We start from the raw sequence: 23,914 nt of genomic DNA, 5'->3' as shown, positions 1-23,914 counted from the left end.
AGTCTCAGGATTAGCCTCAGAAAAACGACTACATTGTTAAGGGGGTAAGTTGTCCGTTTATCTTTATATGTACTTATCTCTGTCACTCCGTGATGCATAATTCTGATTTCTTGCCTAGCTTTGGCTATACCTTTTTTGTCCTTTCTTAATTTATAGCTCTTCACTTTTTCAATAAGCTTTGGATTTTCAAATATATTGACTCGTGTATCACTGAATAGACATTAATTGTCCAAATGCACATCAGGTGCAGAATTGTTGGTACCTGTTATGTTATTATTAAAGTAACAAATATCATATGTACATAAATATTTTAATGATTTCTTAAAACTGATCAACAGTAATAAACATGACAGTAAAACATGGTGAAGGTCAATCATCCATAAAAAATGTCCAAATATCAAGCATCCAATGTAATGATTAATGTCCCAATTACTGATCCAAATGATGTATCCAACAAAATCCTTGCATATGCCCTAGTGGCTAAAAAATCTAAAAAAAATATTGAAGTATTATATAATAAATTGTATCATTTAATTCATTATAAAAAGGGAATACCATACTGTACTGCAACATATGCCTAAGACTTGATACCTGTGTATTTGATATTACTTGTGAAAAAGCATATACCTGCATATGTTTGGTAGTTTTCTCAATGTCATTCGAGTTCCTTGCCATCTACAAAAAAGGCTTTCCAATCAACGAAATTTTACACTGGTTTATAATCAATCTAGTTAACCTCAGTTCAATTATTTTATTCAAAATTGAGTAATAAAGATGAGTATTTACTTTCAATTTATAGGAAAAATTGCCAGTTTGGATTGTAAAGTATCCTGTCAGAAAACACCGTCACGTACTAGCTGTCTCTAAAACAAGTGTGTGAAGAAAGATTTTTACTGAGATATAGGTACATACGATAACTGCAAGATAACACCATCATGTACTAGTTGCCTCTTCATACAAGTGTGTGAACAAAGATTTTTACTGAGATATAGGTAGATACGATAACTGCAAGATACTACCATCATGTACTAGCTGTCTCTACATACAAGTGGGTGAAAAAAGATTTTTACTGAGATATGTGTAGATATGATAACTGCAAGATAACACCATCATGTACTAGCTGCCTGTACATGCAAGCGTGTGAAGAAAGATTTTTACTGAAATATGGGTAGATACGATTACTGCAAGAAAACACCATTATGTACTAGCTGCCTGTACATGCAAGTGTGTGAAGGAAGATTTTTACTGAGATATGGGTAGATAGCAAAACTGCAAGATAACACCATCATGTACTAGCTGCCTGTACATGCAAGTGGGTGAAGGACGATTTTTACTGAGGTATGGGTAGATACGATGACTCCAAGATAACACCATCATGTACTAGCTGCCTCTACATGCAAGTGTGTGAATGAAGATTTTTACTGGATATGGGTAGAGAGGAAAACTGCAAGATATCACCATCATGTACTAGCTGCCTGTACATGCAAGTGTGTGAAAAAAGATTTTTACTGAAGTATGGATAGACACGATTACTGCAAGATAACACCATCATGTACTACCTGCCTGTACATGCAAGTGTGTGAAGGAAGATTTTTACTGAGATATGGGTAGATAAGAAAACTGCAAGATAACACCATCATGTACTAGCTCCCAGTACATGCAAGTGTGTGAAGGAAGATTTTTACTGAGACATGGGTAGATACGATGACTCCAAGATAACATCATCATGTACTAGCTGCCTCTACATGCAAGTGTGTGAAGGAAGATTTTTACTTAGATATTGGTAGATAGGATAACTGCAAGATAACACCATCATGTACTAGCTGTTTATACATACAAGTGTGTGAAGGAATATTTATACTGAGATATGGGTAGAGAGCAAAAACTGCAAGATATCACAATCATGTACTAGCTGCCTCTACATGCAAGTGTGTGAAAAAAGATTTTTACTGAAATATGGATAGACACGATTACTGCAAGATAACACCATTATGTACTAGCTGACTCTACATACAAGTGTGTGAAGAAATATTTATACTGAGATATGGGTAGATACGATAACTGCAAGATAACACCATCATGTACTAGCTGCCTGTATATGCAAGTGTGTGAATGAAGATTTTTACTGAGATATGGGTAGATAGGAAAACTGCAAGATAACATCGTCATGTACTAGCTGCCTCTACATGCAAGTGGGTGAAGGAAGATTTTTACTCAGATATGGGTAGATATGATAACTGCAAGATAACACCATCAAACGATAACTGCAAGATAACACCATCAAACGATAACTGCAAGATAACCCCATTATGCACTAGCTGCCTCTACATGCAAGTGGGTGAAGAAGATTTTTACTGAGATATGGGTAGATATGATTACTGCAAGAAAACACCATTATGTACTAGCTGCCTGTACATGCAAGTGTGTGAAGGAAGATTTTTACTGAGATATGGGTAGATAGCAAAACTGCAAGATAACACCATCATGTACTAGCTGCCTGTACATGCAAGTGGGTGAAGGACGATTTTTACTGAGGTATGGGTAGATACGATGACTCCAAGATAACACCATCATGTACTAGCTGCCTCTACATGCAAGTGTGTGAATGAAGATTTTTACTGGATATGGGTAGAGAGGAAAACTGCAAGATATCACCATCATGTACTAGCTGCCTGTACATGCAAGTGTGTGAAAAAAGATTTTTACTGAAGTATGGATAGACACGATTACTGCAAGATAACACCATCATGTACTACCTGCCTGTACATGCAAGTGTGTGAAGGAAGATTTTTACTGAGATATGGGTAGATAAGAAAACTGCAAGATAACACCATCATGTACTAGCTCCCAGTACATGCAAGTGTGTGAAGGAAGATTTTTACTGAGACATGGGTAGATACGATGACTCCAAGATAACATCATCATGTACTAGCTGCCTCTACATGCAAGTGTGTGAAGGAAGATTTTTACTTAGATATTGGTAGATAGGATAACTGCAAGATAACACCATCATGTACTAGCTGTTTATACATACAAGTGTGTGAAGGAATATTTATACTGAGATATGGGTAGAGAGCAAAAACTGCAAGATATCACAATCATGTACTAGCTGCCTCTACATGCAAGTGTGTGAAAAAAGATTTTTACTGAAATATGGATAGACACGATTACTGCAAGATAACACCATTATGTACTAGCTGACTCTACATACAAGTGTGTGAAGAAATATTTATACTGAGATATGGGTAGATACGATAACTGCAAGATAACACCATCATGTACTAGCTGCCTGTATATGCAAGTGTGTGAATGAAGATTTTTACTGAGATATGGGTAGATAGGAAAACTGCAAGATAACATCGTCATGTACTAGCTGCCTCTACATGCAAGTGGGTGAAGGAAGATTTTTACTCAGATATGGGTAGATATGATAACTGCAAGATAACACCATCAAACGATAACTGCAAGATAACATAACTGCAAGATAACACCATCAAACGATAACTGCAAGATAACACCATCAAACGATAACTGCAAGATAATCCCATTATGCACTAGCTGCCTCTACATGCAAGTGGGTGAAGAAGATTTTTACTGAGATATGGGTAGATATGATAACTGCAAGATAACACCATCATGTACTAGCTGCCTGTACCTGCAAGTGTGTGAATGAAAATTTTTACTGAAATATGGGTAGATACGATTACTGCATGAAAACACCATTATGTACTAGCTGCCTGTACATGCAAGTGTGTGAATGAAGATTTTTACTGAGATATGGGTAGATAGGAAAACTGCAAGATAACACCATCATGTACTAGCTGCCTGTAGATGCAAGTGTGTGAAGGACGATTTTTACTGAGGAATGGGTAGATAGGAAAACTGCAAGATAACACCATCATGTACTAGCTGCCTGTACATGCAAGTGTGTGAAGGACGATTTTTACTCAGGTATGGGTAGATAGGAAAACTGCAAGATAACACCATCATGTACTTGCTGCCTGTACATGCAAATGGGTGAAGGACGATTTTTACTGAGGTATGGGTAGATACGACGACTTCAAGATAACACCATCATGTACTAGCTGCCTCTACATGAAAGTGTGTGAAAGAAGATTTTGACTGAGATATGGGTAGAGAGGAAAACTGCAAGATATCACCATCATGTACTAGCTGCCTGTACATGCAAGTGTGTGAAAAAAGATTTTTACTGAGATATCGGTAGATAGGAAAACTGCAAGATAACACCATCATGTTCTAGCTGCCTGTACATGCAAGTGGGTGAAAGACGATTTTTACTGCGGTATGGGTAGATACGATGACTCCAAGATAACACCATCATGTACTAGCTGCCTCTACATGCAAGTGTGTGAAAGAAGATTTTTTTCTGAGATATGGTTAGATAGGAAAACTGCAAGATACTACCATCATGTCCTAGCTGTCTCTACATACAAGTGTGTGAAAGAAGGTATTTACTGAGATATAAGTAGATACAATGACTCCAAGATAACACCATCATGTACTAGCTGCCTCTACATGAAAGTGTGTGAAAGAAGATTTTTTTCTGAGATATGGTTAGATAGGAAAACTGCAAGATAACACCATCAGGTACTAGCTGCCTCTACATGCAAGTGTGTGAAGGAATATTTATACTGAGATATGGGTAGATACGATAACTGCAAGATACTACCATCATGTATTAGCTGTCTCTACATGCAAGAGTGTGAAGGAATATTTTTACTGAGATATGGGTAGATACGAAAACTGCAAGATAACACCATCATGTACTAGCTGCCTGTACATGCAAGTGTGTGAATGAAGAGTTTTACAGAGACATTGGTAGATACGATAACTGCAAGAAAACACCATTATGTACTAGCTGCCTGTACATGCAAGTGTGTGAAGGAACATTTTTACTGAAATATGGGTAGATAGGAAAACTGCAAGATAACACCATCATGTACTAGCTGCCTGTACATGCAAGTGTGTGAAGGAAGAGTTTTACAGAGATATGGGTAGATACGAAAACTGCAAGATAACACCATCATGTACTAGTTGCCTGTACATGCAAGTGTGTGAAGGAAGAGTTTTACAGAGATATGGGTAGATAGAAAAACTGCAAGATAACACCATCATGTACTAGCTGCCTGTACATGCAAGTGTGTGAAGAAAGATTTTTACTGAGATATGGGTAGACACGATTACTGCAAGATAACACCGCCATGTACTAGCTACTTCTTCATGACAGTGTGTGAAGGAAGGTTTTTACTTAGATATCGGTAGATACGATGACTCCAAGATAACACCATCTTGTTATAGCTGCCTCTACATGAAAGTGTGTGAAGGAAGATTTTTTTCTGAGAAATGGGTAGATAGGAAAACTGCAAGATCACACCATCATGTACTAGCTGCCTCTACATGCAAGTGTGTGAAGAAACTGGCTGTCTATAATTACAAGAGTCAGAAGGCAGATTCGTACTGAGATATTGGTAGTTACAATTACTGCAAGAAACATTCATCACATACTAGCTGTCTATAATCACAAGTGTGTGAAGGAAGATTTTTACTGTGATATGGGTAGATACGATAACTGCAAGGCACCATCATCATGTACTAGCTGCTTCTACATACAAGTGTGTGAAGGAAGATTTTTACTGAGATATGGGTAGATATGATTACTGCAAGATAACACTATCATGTACTAGCTGCCTCTAAGTCTTCATGCAAGTGGGTGAAAAAACTGTCTGTCTATAATTACAAGAGTCTGAAAGAAGAGTCCTACTGAGATATTGGAAAATACAAATCCTGCAAGAAACCTCCATCACACACTGGCTGTCTATAATTACATGTGTCTGAAGGAAGAGTCCTACTGAGATATGGGTAAAAACAAATCCTGCAAGACACCACCATCACACACTGGCTGTCTATATTACAAGGGTCTGAAGGAAGTGTCTTACTGAGATATTGGTAAATACAAATCCTTCAAAAACCCAGTCACACACTGGCTGTCTATAATTTCAAGTGTCTGAAGGAATAGTCCTACTGAGATATGGGTAAATACAAATGCTGCAAGAAACCATCATCACACACTGGCTGTCTATATTACAAGTGTGTGAAGGAAGAGTCCTACTGAGATATTGGTTAATACAAATCCTGCAAGAAACCACCATTACAAACTGGCTGTCTACTTTAACAAGTGACTGTAGGAAGAGTCATACTGAGATATGGGTAAATACAAATCCTGCAAGAAACCACCATTACAAACTGGCTGTCTACTTTAACAAGTGACTGTAGGAAGAGTTACACTGAGATATGGGTAAATACAAATCCTGCAAGGAACCACCATCACACAGTGGCTGTCTATATTACAAGTGTCTGAAGGAAGAGTCCTACTGAGATATGGGTAAATACAAATGCTACAAGAAACCACCGTCACACATTGGCTGTCTATAATTACAAGTCTCTGAAGTGAGAGTCCTACTGAGATATGGGTAAATACAAATCCTGAAAAAAACCACCATCACACACTGACTGTCTATATTACAAGGGTCTGAAGGAGGAGTTTACTGAGATATTGGTAAATACGAAATCCTGTAAGAAACCACCATCACACACTGGCTGTCTACTATAACAAGTGATTGTAGGAAGAGTCCTACTGAGATATTGGTAGATACGATTGCTGCACGAAACCACCATCACATACTAGCTGTTTTTACTGAAAAGGATCTGAAGGAAGAGTCTTACTGATATATTGGTAAATACAAATCCTGCAAGACACCACCATCACACACTGGCGGTCTATATAACAAGGGTCTGAAGGAAGTGTGCTACTGAGATATCGGTTAATACAAATGCTGCAAGAAACCAGCATCACACACTGGTTGTCTATAATTTCAAGTGTCTGAAGGAAGAGTCCTACTAAGATATTGGTAAATACAAATCCTGCAAGAAACCACAATCACACACTGGCTGTCAATATTACAAGAGTCTGAGGGAAGAGTCCTACTGAGATATTGGTAAATACAAATCCTGCAAGAAACCACAATCACACACTGGCTGTCTATACTACAAGAGTCAGAAGGAAGAGTCCTACTGAGATATTGGTAAATACAAATCCTGCAAGAAACTATCATCACACACTGGCTGTCTATATTACAAGAGTCTGAGGGGAAAGTCCTACTGAGATTTTGGTAAATACAAATCCTGCAAGAAACCACAATCACACACTGGCTGTCTATATTACAAGAGTCTGAGGGAAGAGTCCTACTGAGATATTGGTAAAAACAAATCCTGCAAGAAACCACCATCACACACTGGCTGTCTATATTGCAACAGTCTGAGGGAAGAGTCCTACTGAGATATGGGTAAATACAAATCCTGCAAGTAACCATCATCACACACTGGCTGTCTATATTACAAGAGTCTGAAGGAGAAGAGTCCTACTGAGATATGGGTTAATACAAATCCTGCAAGACAGCTCCATCACACACTGGCTGTCTATATTACAAGAGTCTGAGGGAAGAGTCCTACTGAGATATTGGTAAATACAAATCCTGCAAGAAACCACCATCACACACTGGCTGTCTATATTACAAGTGTCTGAAGGAAGAGTCCTAATGAGATATTGGTAAATACAAATCCTGCAAGACACCACCATCACACACTGGCTGTCTATATTACAAGAGTCTGAGGGAAGAGTCCTACTGAGATATTGGTAAATACAAATCCTGCAAGAAACCACCATCACACACTGGCTGTCTATATTACAAGTGTCTGAGGGAAGAGTCCTACTGAGATATTGGTAAATACAAATCCTGCCTGCAAGAAACCATCATCACACAGTGGCTGTCTACATTACAAGAGTCTGAGGGAAGAGTCCTACTGAGATATTGGTAAATACAAATCCTGCAAGAAACCACAATCACACACTGGCTGTCGATATTACAAAGAGTCTGAGGGAAGAGTCCTACTGAGATATTGGTAAATACAAATCCTGCAAAAAACCACCATCACACTGACTGTCTATATAACAAGAGTCAGAAGGAAGAGTCCTACTCAGATATTAGTAAATACAAATCCTGTAAGACAACTCCATCACACACTGGCTGTCTATATTACAAGAGTCTGAGGGAAGAGTCCTACTGAGATATTGGTAAATAAAAATCCTACAAGAAACCATCATCACACACTGGCTGTCTATATTGCAAGAGTCTGAAGGAGAAGAGTCCTACTGGGATATGGGTAAATGCAAATCCTGCAAGAAACCACCATCACACACTGGCTATCTATATTACAAGTGTCTGAAGGAAGAGTCCTACTGAGATATTGGTAAATACAAATCCTGCAAGAAACCACAATCACACACTGGTTGTCTATATTACAAGAGTCTGAGGGAAGAGGCCTACTGAGATATTGGTAAATACAAATCCTGCAAGAAACCACCATCACACAGTGGCTGTCTATATAAAAGAGTCTGAGGGAAGAGTCCTACTGAGATATTGGTAAATACAAATCCTGCAAGAAACCACAATCACACACTGGCTGTCGATATTAGAAGAGTTTGAGGGAAGAGTCCTACTGAGATATTGGTAAATACAAATCCTGCAAGAAACCACCATCACACACTGACTGTCTATATTACAAGGGTCTGAAGGAGGAGTTTACTGAGATATTGGTAAATACGAAATCCTGTAAGAAACCACCATCACACACTGGCTGTCTACTATAACAAGTGATTGTAGGAAGAGTCCTACTGAGATATTGGTAGATACGATTGCTGCACGAAACCACCATCACATACTAGCTGTTTTTACTGAAAAGGATCTGAAGGAAGAGTCTTACTGATATATTGGTAAATACAAATCCTGCAAGACACCACCATCACACACTGGCGGTCTATATAACAAGGGTCTGAAGGAAGTGTGCTACTGAGATATCGGTTAATACAAATGCTGCAAGAAACCAGCATCACACACTGGTTGTCTATAATTTCAAGTGTCTGAAGGAAGAGTCCTACTAAGATATTGGTAAATACAAATCCTGCAAGAAACCACAATCACACACTGGCTGTCAATATTACAAGAGTCTGAGGGAAGAGTCCTACTGAGATATTGGTAAATACAAATCCTGCAAGAAACCACAATCACACACTGGCTGTCTATACTACAAGAGTCAGAAGGAAGAGTCCTACTGAGATATTGGTAAATACAAATCCTGCAAGAAACTATCATCACACACTGGCTGTCTATATTACAAGAGTCTGAGGGGAAAGTCCTACTGAGATATTGGTAAATACAAATCCTGCAAGAAACCACCATCACACACTGGCTGTCTATATTACAAGAGTCTGAGGGAAGAGTCCTACTGAGATATTGGTAAAAACAAATCCTGCAAGAAACCACCATCACACACTGGCTGTCTATATTGCAACAGTCTGAGGGAAGAGTCCTACTGAGATATGGGTAAATACAAATCCTGCAAGTAACCATCATCACACACTGGCTGTCTATATTACAAGAGTCTGAAGGAGAAGAGTCCTACTGAGATATGGGTTAATACAAATCCTGCAAGACAGCTCCATCACACACTGGCTGTCTATATTACAAGAGTCTGAGGGAAGAGTCCTACTGAGATATTGGTAAATACAAATCCTGCAAGAAACCACCATCACACACTGGCTGTCTATATTACAAGTGTCTGAAGGAAGAATCCTAATGAGATATTGGTAAATACAAATCCTGCAAGACACCACCATCACACACTGGCTGTCTATATTACAAGAGTCTGAGGGAAGAGTCCTACTGAGATATTGGTAAATACAAATCCTGCAAGAAACCACCATCACACACTGGCTGTCTATATTACAAGTGTCTGAGGGAAGAGTCCTACTGAGATATTGGTAAATACAAATCCTGCCTGCAAGAAACCATCATCACACAGTGGCTGTCTACATTACAAGAGTCTGAGGGAAGAGTCCTACTGAGATATTGGTAAATACAAATCCTGCAAGAAACCACAATCACACACTGGCTGTCGATATTACAAAGAGTCTGAGGGAAGAGTCCTACTGAGATATTGGTAAATACAAATCCTGCAAAAAACCACCATCACACTGACTGTCTATATAACAAGAGTCAGAAGGAAGAGTCCTACTCAGATATTGGTAAATACAAATCCTGTAAGACAACTCCATCACACACTGGCTGTCTATATTACAAGAGTCTGAGGGAAGAGTCCTACTGAGATATTGGTAAATAAAAATCCTACAAGAAACCATCATCACACACTGGCTGTCTATATTGCAAGAGTCTGAAGGAGAAGAGTCCTACTGGGATATGGGTAAATGCAAATCCTGCAAGAAACCACCATCACACACTGGCTATCTATATTACAAGTGTCTGAAGGAAGAGTCCTACTGAGATATTGGTAAATACAAATCCTGCAAGAAACCACAATCACACACTGGTTGTCTATATTACAAGAGTCTGAGGGAAGAGTCCTACTGAGATATTGGTAAATACAAATCCTGCAAGAAACCACCATCACACAGTGGCTGTCTATATAACAAAGGTCAGAAGGAAGAGTCCTACTGATATATTGGTAAATACAAATCCTGCAAGAAACCACCATCACACAGTGGCTGTCTATATTACAAGAGACTGAGGGAAGAGTCCTACTGAGATATTGGTAAATACAAATCCTGCAAGAAACCACAATCACACACTGGCTGTCAATATTACAAGAGTCTGAGGGAAGAGTCCTACTGAGATATTGGTAAATACAAATCCTGCAAGAAACCACCATCACACACTGGCTGTCTATATTACAAGAGTCTGAGGGAAGAGTCCTACTGAGATATTGGTAAATACAAATCCTGCAAGAAATATCATCACACACTGGCTGTCTATATTACAAGAATCTGAGGGAAGAGTCCTACTGAGATATTGGTAAATACAAATCCTGCAAGAAACCACAATCACACACTGGTTGTCTATATTACAAGAGTCTGAGGGAAGAGTCCTACTGAGATATTAGTAAATACAAATCCTGCAAGAAACCACCATCACACAGTGGCTGTCTATATAAAAGAGTCTGAGGGAAGAGTCCTACTGAGATATTGGTAAATACAAATCCTGCAAGAAACCACAATCACACACTGGCTGTCGATATTAGAAGAGTTTGAGGGAAGAGTCCTACTGAGATATTGGTAAATACAAATCCTGCAAGAAACCACCATCACAAAGTGGCTGTCTATATAACAAAGGTCAGAAGGAAGAGTCCTACTGATATATTGGTAAATACAAATCCTGCAAGAAACCACCATCACACAGTGGCTGTCTATATTACAAGAGTCTGAGGGAAGAGTCCTACTGAGATATTGGTAAATACAAATCATGCAAGAAACCACAATCACACACTGGCTGTCAATATTACAAGAGTCTGAGGGAAGAGTCCTACTGAGATATTGGTAAATACAAATCCTGCAAGAAACCACCATCACACACTGGCTGTCTATATTACAAGAGTCAGAAGGAAGAGTCCTACTGAGATATTGGTAAATACAAATCCTGCAAGAAATATCATCACACACTGGCTGTCTATATTACAAGAATCTGAGGGAAGAGTCCTACTGAGATATTGGTAAATACAAATCCTGCAAGAAACCACAATCACACACTGGCTGTCTATATTACAAGAGTCTGAGGGAAGAGTCATACTGAGATATTGGTAAATACAAATCCTGCAAGAAACCACCATCACACAGTGGCTGTCTATATAAAAAGAGTCTGAGGGAAGAGTCATACTGAGATATTGGTAAATACAAATCCTGCAAGAAACCACAATCACACACTGGCTGTCGATATTAGAAGAGTCTGAGGGAAGAGTCCTACTGAGATATTGGTAAATACAAATCCTGCAAGAAACCACCATCACACACTGGCTGTCTATATAACAAGAGTCAGAAGGAAGAGTCCTACTGATATATCGGTAAATACAAATCCTGCAAGAAACCACCATCACACAGTGGCTGTCTATATTTCAAGAGTCTGAGGGAAGAGTCCTACTGAGATATTGGTAAATACAAATCCTGCAAGAAACCACAATCACACACTGGCTGTCGATATTACAAGAGTCTGAGGGAAGAGTCCTACTGAGATATTGGTAAATACAAATCCTGCAAGAAACCACCATCACACAGTGGCTGTCTATATAAAAAGAGTCTGAGGGAAGAGTCATACTGAGATATTGGTAAATACAAATCCTGCAAGAAACCACAATCACACACTGGCTGTCGATATTAGAAGAGTCTGAGGGAAGAGTCCTACTTAGATATTGGTAAATACAAATCCTGCAAGAAACCACCATCACACACTGGCTGTCTATATAACAAGAGTCAGAAGGAAGAGTCCTACTGATATATTGGTAAATACAAATCCTGCAAGAAACCACCATCACACAGTGGCTGTCTATATAAAAAGAGTCTGAGGGAAGAGTCATACTGAGATATTGGTAAATACAAATCCTGCAAGAAACCACAATCACACACTGGCTGTCTATATAACAAGAGTCAGAAGGAAGAGTCCTACTGATATATTGGTAAATACAAATCCTGCAAGAAACCACCATCACACAGTGGCTGTCTATATTACAAGAGTCTGAGGGAAGAGTCCTACTGAGATATTGGTAAATACAAATCCTGCAAGAAACCACAATCACACACTGGCTGTCGATATTACAAGAGTCTGAGGGAAGAGTCCTACTGAGATATTGGTAAATACAAATCCTGCAAGAAACCACAATCACACACTGGCTGTCTATATTACAAGAGTCAGAAGGAAGAGTCCTACTGAGATATTGGTAAATACAAATCCTGCAAGAAACCACCATCACACAGTGGCTGTCTATATAAAAAGAGTCTGAGGGAAGAGTCATACTGAGATATTGGTAAATACAAATCCTGCAAGAAACCACAATCACACACTGGCTGTCGATATTAGAAGAGTCTGAGGGAAGAGTCCTACTTAGATATTGGTAAATACAAATCCTGCAAGAAACCACCATCACACACTGGCTGTCTATATTACAAGAGTCTGAGGGAAGAGTCCTACTGAGATATTGGTAAATACAAATCCTGCAAGAAACCACCATCACACAGTGGCTGTCTATATTACAAGAGTCTGAGGGAAGAGTCCTACTGAGATATTGGTAAATACAAATCCTGCAAGAAACCACCATCACACACTGGCTGTCTATATTACAAGAGTCTGAGGGAAGAGTCCTACTGAGATATTGGTAAATACAAATCCTGCAAGAAACCACCATCACACAGTGGCTGTCTATATTACAAGAGTCTGAGGGAAGAGTCCTACTGAGATATTGGTAAATACAAATCCTGCAAGAAACCACAATCACACACTGGCTGTCTATATTACAAGAGTCTGAGGGAAGAGTCCTACTGAGATATTGGTAAATACAAATCCTGTAAGACAACTCCATCACACACTGGCTGTCAATATTACAAGTGTCTGAAGGAAGAGTCGTACTGAGATATTGGTAAATACAAATCCTGCAAGAAACCACCATCACACACTGGCTGTCTATATTACAAGAGTCTGAGGGAAGAGTCCTACTGAGATATTGGTAAATACAAATCCTGCAAGAAACCACCATCACACAGTGGCTGTCTATATTACAAGAGTCTGAGGGAAGAGTCCTACTGAGATATTGGTAAATACAAATCCTGCAAGAAACCACAATCACACACTGGCTGTCGATATTACAAGAGTCTGAGGGAAGAGTCCTACTGAGATATTGGTAAATACAAATCCTGCAAGAAACCACAATCACACACTGGCTGTCGATATTACAAGAGTCAGAAGGAAGAGTCCTACTGAGATATTGGTAAATACAAATCCTGCAAGAAAATATCATCACACACTGGCTGTCTATATTACAAGAGTCTGAGGGAAGAGTCCTACTGAGATATTGGTAAATACAAATCCTGCAAGAAAATATCATCACACACTGGCTGTCTATATTACAAGAGTCTGAGGGAAGAGTCCTACTGAGATATTGGTAAATACAAATCCTGCAAGAAACCACCATCACACACTGGCTGTCTATATTACAAGAGTCTGAGGGAAGAGTCCTACTGAGATATTGGTAAATACAAATCCTGCAAAAAACCACCATCACACACTGGCTGTCTATATTACAAGAGTCTGAGGGAAGAGTCCTACTGAGATATTGGTAAATACAAATCCTGCAAGAAACCACCATCACACACTGGCTGTCTATATTACAAGAGTCTGAGGGAAGAGTCCTACTGAGATATTGGTAAATACAAATCCTGCAAAAAACCACCATCACACACTGGCTGTCTATATTACAAGAGTCTGAGGGAAGAGTCCTACTGAGATATTGGTATATACAAATCCTGCAAGAAACCATCATCACACACTGGCTGTCTATATTACAAGAGTCTGAAGGAGAAGACTCCTACTGGGAAATGGGTAAATGCAAATCCTGCAAAAAAACAACCATCACACACTGGCTGTCTATATTACAAGTGTCTGAAGGAAGAGTCCTACTGAGATGTTGGTAAATACAAATCCTGCAAGAAACCACAATCACACACTGGCTGTCTATATTACAAGAGTCTGAGGGAACTGAGATATTGGTAAATACAAATCCTGCAAGAAACAACCATCGCACAGTGGCTGTCTATATTACAAGAGTCTGAGGGAAGAGTCCTAATGAGATATTGGTAAATACAAATCCTGCAAGAGACCACAATCACACACTGGCTGTCGATGTTAGAAGAGTCTGAGGGAAGAGTCCTACTGAGACATTGGTAAATACAAATCCTGCAAGAAACCACCATCACACACTGGCTGTCTATATAACAAGAGTCAGAAGGAAGAGTCCTACTGAGATATTGGTAAATACAAATCCTGCAAGAAACCACCATCACACACTGACTGTCTTTATTACAAGTGTCTGAAAGAAGAGTCCTACTGAGATACGGGTAATACAAATCCTGCAAGACACCACCATCTCACACTGGCTGTCTATATTACAAGTGTCTGAAAGAAGAGTCCTACTGAGATATTGGAAAATACAAACCCTGCAAGAAACCACCATCACACACTGGCTGTCTATATTACAAATGTCTGAAGGAAGAGTACTACTGAGATATTGGTAAATACAAAATCCTGCAAGAAACAACCATCACACACTTGCTGTCTATATTACAAGGGTCTGAAGGAAGAGTCCTACTGAGATATTGGTAAATACAAATCCTGCAAGAAACCACCATCACACACTGGCTGTCTATATTACAAGTGTCTGAGGGAAGAGTCCTACTGAGATATTGGTAAATACAAATCCTGCAAGACACCACCATCACACACTGGCTTTCTATAATTACAAGAGTCTGAAAGAAGAGTCCTACTGAGATATTGGTAAATACAGATCCTGCAAGAAACCACCATCACACACTGGCTGTCTATAATTACAAGAGTCTGAAAGAAGAGTTCTACTGAGATATTGGTAAATACAAATTCTGCAAGAAACCACCATCACACACTGGCTGTCTATAATTTCAAGTGTCTGAAGGAAGAGGTCTACTGGGATATTTGTAAAAACAAATCCTGCAAGAAACGACCATCATGTACTTATATCACATACTGGCTGTCTCAAAATAATACGATACCTGCAAGAAAACAATAACACATTATATCTGTCTTTAAATACAAGTGTGTGAAGGAAGAGGCTGACTGAGATATGGTTAAATACGATTCCTGCAAGAAACCACCATTACATACTAGCTATCTATAGCTACAAGAGTCTGAAGGAAGAAACTCACAGAGATATGAGTAAATACGATTCTTGCAAGAAAAAAATCATAACAAACAAGCTGTCCCTAAATACAAGTGTGTGAAGGAAGAGTCTTACTCAGATATTGTTGAATGCAATCCCTGCAAGAAACATTCATCACATACTGGCAATCTCTTAATACAAAGTGTGAGGGAAGAGTCTTACTAAGATATTGGTAATTATGAATACTGGCAGAAAACACCCATTACATACTACATGTCTATAATAACAAGTGTCTGAAGGAAGAGTCTTGCTGAGATATGGGTAAATATAATTCCTGCAAGAAAACAACATCACACACTAGCTAACTCTATTACAATTGTGTGAAGGAAGAATCTTACTGAGAAAGGGGTAAATACAATTCCTGCAAGAAACCACCATCCCATACTGGCTGTCTCTTAACACAAGTGTGTGAAGGAAGACTCTTACCTTTAGTGCAGCTGTGGTAACAGAATAGAGAATTGGGACCAACTTTCAGGGTTTTGTTTGAACAGCAACTGTGTAATAGGAGGGTCCATTTTTTTCACCATAAAAACATATATAAAGTAACTCAGTAATCACCAAATGGAACCACCATTAATCAAATTGATCATGATTTAATAAACAAAAATTGACAAGAGGTCTCTACCTGATAGATGTCAGAGTATTGAGATTCACTGAAGCAAGCAGTGACCACTAGCTGTTACATATACTAGGACCAGTACAGCTCAAATTAAGAAAAACACCAAAGCACTGACCCAACCATATATAAAAAGATCGGATATTGTATACTTAAAAGCACCAATAATTAGAAAGCATTAAACTAAGAGTTGAAACCTGATTTACTGTTTTGAAAAACACCTTTGATGAGGATGACAATAAAAATATACAAAAGAACTGGATTGAAATAGAAAAATTGGGAATTTAATCAGCAGAGAAAATGCTTGGATAACAAAAGGACAAAAATAAGGTATGATTGTTCGATACATGGCAAAAGACAAAAGAACCTAAAGACATAAAACAAATAAAAAACCTAAACACTTAGTCAACAAGGTTAAAAGAACAACTACAATTATTATGCAAAGCCAAAGAAAAAGAAATTAAATGAAGTGCTAGAAAGGACAGAAGAAACTACAAAATGTATGTGGAAATCTCAACACAAGAGGTAGAAAACGTAGCAGCCCATGGTGAAATACATGTTGTTTACAACAAAAAAATAGTGGATGAAAAAATGTACAAACAATGCAAAGGAAAGATCAACAAGGAACACAATTACAACAAAGGGAGAAGTGGCAAAAAGTTTGGTACAGCATTGTGAGGAAATACTAGTCTTTATTGTCCTGATCCATATCAAATACCTATTGCTGTGAACATTGAAATTGATACCAGTCCTCCTAAAATTGAAGGAGTAAGAAAAGCAAAAAGTCCCTAAAATATCTTAAAGCCCTTGGCATAGATTCTATACATTTTTTTCTATACATGATGAAAGGTTGAAATCAGATATATAAAACACATCAACAAAGGCTTCTTGTTATATGTTAAGAACATTTGGGCAAATGAGAATTTCCCATTTGACTGTCAGAATGAATTGATTGTGAAACTCTCCAAGAAAGGTGACTTATTCTGTTACAAGGGAGATGAGAGGGATAATGCTATTATCTGTACCCAGCAAAGTATTTTGTAATGTCCTTTTAGGCAGAATTGAAGAAGCAATTGACAACAAATTCAGAGAAGAACAAGCAGGCTAAAGAAAGGGCAAAGGTTGCATAGACTAAATATTTGCTCTACGAAATATAATAGAGCAATGCATCAAGTGGAACACACCTCTGCTTGTCAGCTTAAACATTTTATAAAATTCTTTGACAGTGTCCAAAAAGAAAAACCTGTGGAAAATACTTACAGTTTACGAAATTCCTTGGTAAATAACACTCCTAAAATCCTTTTATCAAAACTTTGAGTGCAGTATCACACCAAGTCCTTTAAACTAAGATCACACATAATGCAAGGATGTATCCTATCACCTATACTATTTCATATGGTTATAGACTGGATATAACAAAAAAAGATTGGAATTTAATGGACCCTTTCCATTCAATTGGAAGTCTTAGACTTTTGAGATGATCCTGCAGAAAAAAACAACAACTCAAAATCAGCTGCAATAGAAGCCCCGATGGCCATTTTGCACAGAAAACCGATCTGAATATTACCATCCAAAAACTTATGTTATATCCATCAACACCTTAAGAAATATTTTGGTCAAGTAAGATCAGCAATAAAAACTTACTGAAAAGAAGCAATTGTGAGAACATCACAAATGAGATAAAGACAATTTAGATGTCTAAGCCATGTTTTGAGAATGCTAATTGAAAAAACACTAAAGTAGCTCTCAACTGGATAGAACATTAAGGAGAAAACTAGGCCAACCATGTACAACCTGAAGGAGAAATGTTGCAAGTGAGCTAAACGAGATTTGGTACACCAGCAGGAAAGCTCCGAATGTGGAAAGAACAGGTAAAAATAGAAGCTTGTGGTAGCCTTATGTGCCATTTGGGATGAAGAGGATATAAGTAAGTATTTAAAGTAAGAATGAAATTTATAAAATGTCTTTTATATTTCAAGATGTATATAGGTGTAGTTCTGTATTTCTGACAGCTTGAACATGAGTACTGAGGTATTTAAGGTGTTTTATCTGCATACTTATAAGGTGAAGAAACACATAGAAAGCAAAAAATAGTAAAATTTATAATGTTTTAAGATACTACTAGTCTACTATTTCTATTTCATAAAAAAAGTATATTGTGTCTCAACGGAATGAAATGTAGTCTTAAATGTCAATGAAACTAAAACTCAGTATGATTAAAAAATTTAAAAAATCACTGATTGTTTCCTCAAATCATGTCAACAAATTTTTTTATAGTTTTTTGGTACAAAAAAGTAAAATCACTAAAATAATGAACTACGAGGAAATTTAAAATAGAAAGTCCCTTATCATATGGCAAAATCAGACCAAATGAATGAATAACAACTTTTATATTCCAGGTCTTATGTAGAAAAGTTACTTTAACTTAATTTTGAAACTGACAAACAAAACCCCTAAAAATGTATCACTGTCAGATGTAAACAAATGTTTAAAGAAATTCAGAACATATTTTTTCCAGCAAAGGCCTATAACCCATTCCCTTTGTTCGAAAGAATTTAAATAGGGTAAAATAACTTACACAATCATTAAAAACATAACAAACATATTCCAAAGAGCTATGAAGATTCTAAAGTATCTCAGACTCAACAGGAACTCTCTCACTTTATCTCCTGTACAAAATATATAAACCATTATTAACCATCACATATACATAACAATTTATAATACATGTACTTTGTATAAAATGAAAATAAAATTATGAAATTCTGGAATGTAAAAATGTCTTTTCATGAATATTAGCATTTAAACCAATGCCATTAAACAAGTTTGCAAATTTATGAAGATAAAAAAAAAATTTTGATGTTGTACAAATTAATATAATAAAAATACTTTAGCTTTCAACTGGACGAAACAAATACAAAAAAAAATATTTTAGTTTCTTGTGTATAATTCAGAGTTTAGTATGACATCCATTATCACTGAACTATACATACATATTGTTTAGGGGCCAGCTGAAGGACTCCTCGAAGTGTGGGAGTTTCTCACTGCATTGAAGACCCATTGGTGCAGTCTGCTCTATGGTCGGGTTGTTGTCTCTTTGACATTATTCCCCATTTCCATTCTCAATTTTACATCATTTAATAAAACCTACCAGCAGATGGCTCTAGACTTGCTCCAAATGCTTCCTCTTTACCTTTTCTCCTGGAATTATATTTAGCTTTTCATTTTCATCAATCAATTCATAATGAAACACATCTTTGCGTCACAAAACCATAAATTTGGATATATATTTGTAGGTTTAAAAATTTAGAAGGAAACACCAAAGAAAAGATGAGCAAATTCTCTAAAACAGATTTAAAAATGTTTTTTTTTTTACATCGTTTACTTGAAGGATGCCTTAAAATTATTTTCATGTAAATAATGCATATAAATTGTATACAGTTTGTACAATGGCTGTAGGCTTGTAAAAGTATGAAGAAGCAAAAAAAACAAAACAATATTAAAATGTATTTGAAGCCCCTCTTGAAGGTTTTGTAAGACTTTAAGAGCCATCTTGCACGTAAAACTCACATGGGCATTTTGAAAAGTTGGCAGGTATGTCATTGACAAATATATACTCTACCATGTCTACATTTTTTTTGTATATTTCCTGTTTTTCATAATTTCAAACTTACAACTTAAAATTGAGAACAGCTCCTGCATTTACCATTAAAGTCCTAAAAAAAATTAAAATTTGCATTAGAAAAGTGTATAACATGTATAAGCACTGATCAACTATTTCTATTTAAGCATCCAGACTGTATAGGAAGCTTAAGTTGTGAGGACTGTAATCATATAAGGAGCTGTGGCAAGTTCCACTGAGTCTGAAGAGAGATTTATGGTAAAAAAAAAAATCATCGTCTCTGATGGTAACCTTGTCCAATTAATAATGACATCTTGAAAAGACTTTCAAGACATTATAACTACATGTACTTGGACTATTAGTAGCCAAATTAAAAAAATGCTCAGAAACCGTACAATGAATTCATTTTTGTCGATTTGTACATTAGAAACACAATATTCATTTCTATTTCAAGTTTCAACCATTAAAATGTATTACTATTATCTTCTTTATACATGTATACAGAAAAACATCAACTGGTTGATGATTACTTTCTGGCGATAATTATGTGACAATAATAATGTAATATATGGTTTAGTGTTATTACAGTCTGAGATTACTCTGACTTCCACAGATTGGGAACAAACTTTTAACCCTCTATATGGTGATTATACCTGTATAAAGGGATAATACTTCTATAGAGGGATAAAATTATGGGATAAAATTATCCCTCTATAGAGGGGTATTTTTGTTAAGACTGGATTTAAATCAAAATAGGGCAGAATGGCATTTTCTACTTATTATGTCAGTAACCTGCAACAGTTGATGCACCAATAGATGTACTTAATTTAATATGCACATGCCCAGTTTGTTGCTTATCTGACTAAATATATACAATCTATTGTTCACCATGATTGAAAGCTGTGCTGATCAGGTAAATTCTACTCACTTATGCCTCACTGAACAGAATGTCTCTTGTTAGATTTAACTTGAAATTTAAAGGTCAACTATTCCTTTTGTTGTTGATCAGGTATTCAGATAGGTATACAATAGATTGCAAGTTTTGTCACTTTAGCAAAAAACTGTTCTTCCCAATTTATAGTAAAGGGCATATGTTGATGCATATATAATGCTAGAGATTATAGCCAATATAACTAGAAAATGCCATTCTGCCCTAATTTGCTTTAATTCCAGTGTAAACAAAAATACCCATCTATAGAAGGATAATTTTATCCCTCTATAAAAGAAAGATTATCCCTCTGTAAATATTGACAATGCAATTTCTCATAGGAACTCCTTTTACGACTCAAACTGTACCACTTTTACTATGAAGTTTTGAAAAAAAATCTTATCCTAGAATTGAAAGTTCATTTGCCTCACAGTTTTTTTCAAAGGTCAAAATATAGGGTGGCATACATAATATTTTCAACGTTGATATGCCCTGAACTTCTCAGAGTTTAAACTAACACTAATTTTCTTAACTACAAAATGTACCCCTACCTCGAATGAAAGGTTACCACAGATCTCAATGTAAACAATATACACATGTAAATGTACTGGTAACATTCCCAAGTTATGTCTCTGTAAGATGGAACGCAGAGAGCATAACTGGGAACTGAGTATAAACAAAATTAATTTTCTATGAATATTTAAGATCTCCCCAAAAGAGGCGTGTTTTGAGAAACAGCTGTATTTACAAAGTGCAACCTATATAGGTATAATCACCATGTACAGGGGGTTTGTTCCCAACCTGTTTCAACGGCTGTTTTGACAGACAAGCTAGGGCCTTGGGACGTCAAAGCTCATCCCATATCTAACTTCAATAATAAAGAGATAAATGGACAAATTGACGCCCAATTTATATTGATCCAAGGTTGTTGGTCAGTCTCAGAAGCAGAGCATCCATTCTGGACAGGTAAATATCCACTTTTTGATATGGGACAAGCTCTGTGTCCCACGACCCCAGGTTGACTGGCAAGACAGCTGCTGGATGTAAGAGTAATCTGAGATTAGTGTTATTATTTTGTATAAGAAAGACACCATTATACTTTGAAACGTGTGTCACAAGAAAGTAATCTTCAAAATGTTGAGGGTTGTATGTAAATAAAGGAGAAGAAATTTTCTTTAAAATATAGTATATGCCAAATTATATAATTTCAGAGCTCCAGATAAGCTGCGTATTTGCGTGATCACGCAATAAAAATAATAAAAAACCCAAATGCAATTGCCAATTGCAGGGTTCATTAACCCAATTATTTCAAAGGAAAACCCAATTATATACCCAAACCATGAGTTCTCAACCCTTTAATTGGCTACTGTTTGCGTTATTTATCCTTATCTGTTTACAGTCGTCGCGTAAATCTATGTTTATAATATTTATAATTGGAAATTTACTTTCGTTCTAAAAATAGATCTCTGCATCAAGTAGCTGAAATGGGTCCCTGTTGGAGTTTTCCGTTGCTCAATCGGTACACTTGTTTTTGAAAACATTTCGGTCTTCTCTGCGTTTATCCAATTAGCGTGTGTCATTTAGTCATATTTTTTCAAACTCCGAAACAGTGGTGACGTTGCTTCGCTAAACTAAAGTCAACGTAGCGTAGTAAAGAGGACGTAACCGCTGTTTCGGAGTTTGATATTTTTTTTGCATTGCTCGAGATTTATCATAACATACATTGAATTAAAACGAAAGTGAATGTCCGGTAAAAATATTAAACAGAAGCATGTTTTCTGCTTCTTTTGAAAAGCTGAGGGAAAGTTATGATAACAAGACTCAGCCAGTGTTTTAGGAAGCGTCCATTGAAAGCACTGGCGTGTGTGCGTACCTTCTAACGAGAACATTGCTAATAAACACGGGGTTTCGTCAAAAACGAAATCAGTTGGAAAAAGTGAAAGGCCAAATCAATTATGACATGATAAAGCATGAGAAACCAAAAGTTCTAATAAAAGACAACTAAACCCAGATTTATATAAATTGAATAAACCAAAATCATTCAAGAATAATTAGAGTTTATGTCGTATTTTTTTTCATTTTACGATTAATCAATGAATACACACACACAGGCACTGGTCTCAGAATTTATTATATAAAGGTGTAAGACGAGTGCCTGTGAATACACATATCCGTTTTTGTGAGAAAATACAAAACTGGCAGAAGGTTTGGAACGGGACACAAATTAAACCTACAATTGCTCCTCAGTGAATAAACCAAATAAAACAGCTAGCAAATAACCCTAACCCTAACCCTAAACCAAATAAAACAGCTAAACAAAGAAAGAAACATATTTAAGATGGAAAAAAATCTGGGGTTAATATTCAATATTGTGTTGATGAAAAAACCCAATACATTCAGGAGCTTAGTGGTGAAAAAACCCAATTTGATATTAACATGAGGGGTGAATTGGAATTGATAATGCAATTAAAAAACTTTATCACCCAATTATATAAGAAAATGGTGGGTAAAAAACCCAATTTGTGAATTCTTATCTGGAGCTCTGTAATTTTCTTGTTTTTAGTCTACAAAATGGTCTAGAACTGCATGTAAATTTCTATAAAAGAGACCATGCATGTTTTTGTATTACTAAATATTCTAATGAACTACAATAGTCAATACTCATACCCAAATAAGATTAAGTCAGATATCATCTTCAATGAATATTCAACTTGTCTATCAAAACTAGTGTCAGATAATATCAGAATTTATCATTGCAAATTATTAGAATTTTTCGTGTTGTCAACCGGAAACTATTGTTAATGTTGTAATTCACAAATCAACACCGGTCCAAAGTTAATTACCAGAAAGAAATAAAATGCAATAC

The 23,914-nt window shown here is 36.8% G+C and overlaps 2 protein-coding genes across 2 annotated transcripts in view; one reads left to right on the top strand and one right to left on the bottom strand.

Annotated features, from left to right (window-relative positions):
- Positions 1–296: 296 nt before the first annotated feature.
- On the bottom strand, positions 297–23,874 carry LOC143083994 (protein SMIM7 homolog). The gene is made up of 5 exons (XM_076260406.1): positions 23,716–23,874; positions 20,173–20,214; positions 19,650–19,699; positions 19,077–19,167; positions 297–489 (listed from the first exon to the last, which is right to left on the bottom strand). Exons 1-5 carry the CDS (start codon positions 23,739–23,741, stop codon positions 474–476), a joined length of 225 nt encoding a protein of 74 aa, XP_076116521.1. The 5' UTR covers positions 23,742–23,874; the 3' UTR covers positions 297–473.
- Positions 20,288–23,914, top strand: part of LOC143083975 (E3 ubiquitin-protein ligase RNF14-like) — a 31,684-nt gene continuing 28,057 nt past the window's right edge. Inside the window, exon 1 of the mRNA XM_076260398.1 lies at positions 20,288–20,378. Within this exon, the coding sequence (XP_076116513.1) occupies positions 20,376–20,378 (3 nt within the window). The 5' untranslated portion in view covers positions 20,288–20,375. The remainder of the gene's footprint in view (positions 20,379–23,914) is intronic.

This window comes from Mytilus galloprovincialis, chromosome 1 (assembly GCF_965363235.1).
Source record: "Mytilus galloprovincialis chromosome 1, xbMytGall1.hap1.1, whole genome shotgun sequence".
NCBI lineage: Eukaryota > Metazoa > Mollusca > Bivalvia > Mytilida > Mytilidae > Mytilus > Mytilus galloprovincialis.
The sequence above is the reverse complement of the archived record's forward strand: the minus strand, read 5'-3'. Positions and strand labels throughout refer to the sequence as shown.